This window comes from Bison bison, unplaced genomic scaffold, assembly GCF_000754665.1.
Source record: "Bison bison bison isolate TAMUID 2011002044 unplaced genomic scaffold, Bison_UMD1.0 scf7180017845618, whole genome shotgun sequence".
Taxonomy (NCBI): domain Eukaryota; kingdom Metazoa; phylum Chordata; class Mammalia; order Artiodactyla; family Bovidae; genus Bison; species Bison bison.
In genome coordinates, this window is record NW_011476191.1 from 37686 (window position 1) to 42881 (window position 5196).

The 5196-nt window shown below is 37.7% G+C and overlaps 1 protein-coding gene across 1 annotated transcript in view; it reads left to right on the forward strand.

Annotated features, from left to right (window-relative positions):
- Positions 1 to 5196, forward strand: part of LOC104985764 (multidrug resistance-associated protein 4-like) — a gene marked incomplete at both ends in the record, with an annotated part of 36928 nt that overhangs the window by 26429 nt on the left and 5303 nt on the right. The window contains one exon of the mRNA XM_010836109.1: positions 923 to 1078. Within this exon, the coding sequence (XP_010834411.1) occupies positions 923 to 1078 (156 nt within the window). The remainder of the gene's footprint in view (positions 1 to 922; positions 1079 to 5196) is intronic.

Here is a 5196-nt window from a genome sequence, read left to right on the forward strand (position 1 = left end):
TGTTGTTGATTTTGTTGTTGATAAAATATGTGTTTTGCCTACTGGCTACTCTCTCTTAAGACACTGAGATGAGTATTTTGCAATTTTAAAATGATTCCTTTCAAGACAGAACATAACCAAGGCATTTAATACCTTGAGTGATTTGTTTCTCTACCAGAGAATGTATGTGTGCTCAGTCGCTCAGTCGTGTCTGACTCTTTGCGACGCTATGGACTTTAGCCTGCCATTCTCCTCTGTCCATGGGATTCTCCAGGCAAGAATACTGGAGTGGGTCGCCATTTCCTACTCCAGGGAATTTTTCCAACCTAAGGATTGAACCTACATCGTTGACGTCTCCTGCATTGGCAAGCAGGTTCTTTACCACCAGCGCTACCTGGGAAGCCCAGAGAATAAGCCCTTTTAAATAATAGAACTCTGGGAAAATGTATACTTATTTATATGTAACAGTTCTGATTTGATTTGTTGATATCTCTATGAAATTATCCATAAAATTCTCAAGGTTCAAAATATGCAGATAGTAGAAATAAAAACTAAAGATTTATTTCTTATGGAACACTTAGGCAACTTCTGATTTTTTGTTGCTAGTAGATTGATTCTGTTATTTTTAATTCTTCTTTGGGCCAGGGAATCTCAACCCGAAGACATTTGTCAACGTCTGACATTTTTGGTTGACAGTTTAGGTGTGCTTCTGGCCTCTAGTGGGTAGAGTCCATGACTACTACTAAATATCCTACAATACACAGGACAGCCTCCCACCCCATAACAATGAAGTATTTAAACAAAAATGTCAATAGTGCCATGGTTGAAAAATGTATAGACTATATTCAATATAGAGCTTTTAAAATTTATCTTCAACCACCAGGGTTTCTCCCAGGTTTGTTGCATATTGTTAGTTCTTAATCCCTCCTGAATCTCTTCACAGGTTGGCATCATGGGAAGAACAGGAGCTGGAAAAAGTTCTTTCATTGCTGCCCTCTTTAGATTGTCAGAGCCTGAAGGTAGAGTTTGGATTGATAAGATCTTGACAACCGAAATTGGACTTCATGATTTAAGGAAGAAAATGTCAATCATACCTCAAGTATGTACATCAGAATATTCTCACATGTTCTTTTAATCCAGTAGCTAAGTTTAATTGCTTTTAATTTGATTGATTTTAAAAAATGAATGAAAGGGTTAATATTTCCCCCCTCAGTAGAGAATATTTTTAACAGCAGGTGTTTTCAACAGATACTTTAATCAGAAACCAGGTTTTGTTGTTTGTTCTTTTGGTTTGTATAAATGTGATTTAATAACTTATCCAGATAGATTTCTAGACTCAAAATTTTGCCAGATGCCACAATCTTATCCACTGATAACACACAATTCTGAGAACAATATGAAGATTTAGCACTGGAGATGATTCTATAGGGAAACACAGGTTGTGTCTTACTGATGGAATTTTGCTATGGGAAATAAAGTTAACTTTTTAAAGGTGATTATCTCAAAATGGATTAAAGATCTAAACATAAGGCCAGAAACTATAAAACTCCTAGAGGAGAACATAGGCAAAACACTCTCTGATATATCACAGCAGGATCATCTATGACCCACCTCCCAGAATATTGGAAATAAAAGCAAAAATAAACAAATGTGACTTATTTAAAATTAAAAGCTTCGGCACAACAAAGGAAACTATAAGCAAGGTGAAAAAACAGCCTTCAGAATGGGAGAAAATAATAGCAAATGAAGCAATGGACAAACAACTAATCTCAAAAATATGCAAGCAACTCCTACAGCTCAATTCCAGAAAAATAAGTGAACCAATCAAAAAATGGGCCAAAGAACTAAATAGACATTTCTCCAAAGAAGACATATAGATGGCTAACAAACACATGAAAAGATGCTCAACATAACTCATTATCAAAGAAATGCAAATCAAAACCACTATGAGGTACCATTGCATGCCAGTCAGAATGGCTGAGATCCAAAAGTCTACAAGCAGTAAATGGTGGAGAGGGTGTGGAGAAAAGGGAACACTCTTACACTGTTGGTGGGAATGCAAACTAGTACAGCCACTATGGAGAACAATGTGGAGATTCCTTAAAAAACTGGAAATAGAATTGCATATGACCCAGAAATCACACTGCTGGAAATACACTCTGAGGAAATCAGAATTGAAAGAGACACATGTGCCCCAATGTTCATCGCAGCACTGTTTATAATAGCCAGGACATGGAAGCAACCTAGATGTCCATCAGCAGATGAATGGATAAGAAAGCGGTGGTACATATACACAATGGAGTATTACTCAGCCATTAAAAAGAATACATTTGAGTCAGTTTTAATGAGGTGGATGAAACCGGAGCCTATTATACAGAGTGAAGTAAGCCAGAAAGAAAAACACCAATACAGTATACTAATGCACATATATGGAAATTAGAAAGGTGGTAACAATAACCCTGTATGTGAGACAGGAAAAGAGACACAGATGTATAGAACAGTCTTTTGGACTCTGTGGGAGAGGGAGAGGGTGGGATGATTTGGGAGAATGACATTGAAACATGTATAATATCATATAAGAAATGAATCGCCAGTCCAGGTTTGGTGCAGGATACAGGATGATTGGTGCTGGTGCACTGGGATGACCCAGAGGGATGATACGGGGAGGGAGGTGGGAGAGGGGTTCAGGATGGGGAACATGTGTACACCCGTGGCGGATTCATGTTGATGTATGGCAAAACCAATACAATATTGTAAAGTAATTAGCCTCCAATTAAAATAAATTTAAATTAAAAATAAATAAATAAAGGTGATTATCTCCCTGTAGGGCTTTTTGTGAAACTGTGGAGCTTTAAGAATTACAGAGTGTATGGATGCTTTGGGGAGATTTTAATATATGAGTGATTAATAAAAGATTTAATGAGACAAGCACATCACTTCAGCATTTTTGTGTTGAGAACCCAATGAACAGTATGAAAAGGCAAAAATATATGACACTGAAAGATGAACCCCTCAGGTCAGTAGGTTTCCAACATGCTACTGGAGAAGAGTGGGAAAATATCTCCAGAAGGAATAACGAGGCTGAACTAAAGTGGAAGCAACACCCAGTTGTGGATGTGTCTGGTGGTAAAAGTAAAGTCTGATGCTGTAAAGAACAGTATTGCATAGGAACCTGGAATGTTAGGTTCATGAATCAAGATAAATTGGAAGGGGTCAAACAGGAGATGGCAAGAGTGAACATCGACATTTTAGAAATCAGTGAACTAAAATGGATGGGAATAGGTGAATTTAATTCAAATGACCATTATATCTACTACTATGGTCAAGAATCTCTTAGAAGATATGGAGTAGCCTTCATAATCAACAAAAGAGTCTGAAATACAGTACTTGGTTGCAATCTCAAAAATGACCAAATGCTCTTGGTTTGTTTCCCAGGCAAACCATTCTACATCACAGTAATCCAAGTCTATGCCCCAACCACTAATGCTGAAGGGTGAAGCTGAATGGTTCTATGAAGACCTACAAGACTTTCTAGAACTAACACCAAAAAAAGATGTCCTTTTCATCAAAATCATTGCAGATGGTGGCTGCAGCCATGAAATTAAAAGACACTTGCTCCTTGGAAGAAAAACTATGACAAACCCAGACAGCATATTAAAAAGCAGAGACATCACTTTGCTGACAAAGGTCTGTATAGACAAAGCTATGTTTTTTCTAGTAGTAATGCACAGATGTGAGAGTTGGACCATAAAGAACGATGAGCACTGAAGATTTGATGCTTTCAAACTGTGGTGTTGGAGAAGATGCTTGAGAGTCTCTTCAACAACAAGGAGATCAAGCCAGTCAATCCTAAAGGAAATAAACTCTGAATACTCATTGGAAGGACCAATGCCGAAATTGAAGCTCCAATACTCTGGCCACTTGATATGAAGAACTGACTCTTTAGAAAAGACTCTGATGCTGGGAAAGACTGCAGGAAGGAGGAAAAGGGGGTTGAGGATGAGATGGTTGGATGGCATCATTGACCCAATGGACATGAGTTTGAGCAAACTCTGGGAGATAGTGAAGATAGTGAAAGCCTGGCATGCTGCAGTCTATGGGATCGCAAAGAGTCAGACACAACTTAGTGACTGAACAACAACAGCAACAAGCAGGCAAGCAGTAGAGAATAGTGAAGAAGAATATGGGATATAATTCCATCTCTGTGCACCTCAATTTTCTCTCCCTTACAAGGCAGCTAACAAGTACCAACTCCTTGAACTATTGTGAGGACTTAATAGGTCTGTGTATAGAATGCTTCATATAAAACCAGTATCTGGCTGCTGTGATCATGCAAAGTTGAATTGACCATTTCTTATTGGTCTCTGATTCTGTTTTCCTTTGTTCACCTTCTTAAATCAAAGAGGACACTAATAGATGGAGAAATATACCATGTTCATGGATTGGAAGAATCAATATAGTGAAAATGAGTATACTACCCAAAGCAATTTATAGATTCAATGCAATCCCTATCAAGCTACCAACAGTATTCTTCACAGAGCTAGAACAAATAATTTCACAATTTGTATGGAAATACAGAAAACCTCGAATAGCCAAAGCAATCTTGAGAAAGAAGAATGGAACTGGAGGAATCAACCTACCTGACTTCAGGCTCTACTACAAAGCCACAGTTATCAAGACAGTATGGTACTGGCACAAAGACAGAAATATAGATCAATGGAACAAAATAGAAAGCCCAGAGATAAATCCACGCACATATGGACACCTTATCTTTGACAACGGAGGCAAGAATATACAATGGGTTAAAGACAATCTCTTTAACAAGTGGTGCTGGGAAATCTGGTCAACCACTTGTAAAAGAATGAAACTAGAACACTTTCTAACACCATACACAAAAATAAACTCAAAATGGATTAAAGATCTCAACGTAAGACCAGAAACTATAAAACTCCTAGAGGAGAACATAGGCAAAACACTCTCTGACATACATCACAGCAGGATCCTCTATGACCCACCTCCCAGAATATTGGAAATAAAAGCAAAAATAAACAAATGGGACCTAATTAAACTTAAAAGCTTCTGCACATCAAAGGAAACTATTAGCAAGGTGAAAAGACAGCCTTCAGAATGGGAGAAAATAATAGCAAATGAAGCAACTGACAAACAACTAATCTCAAAAATATACAAGCAACTCCTACAGCTCAACTCCAGAAAAAT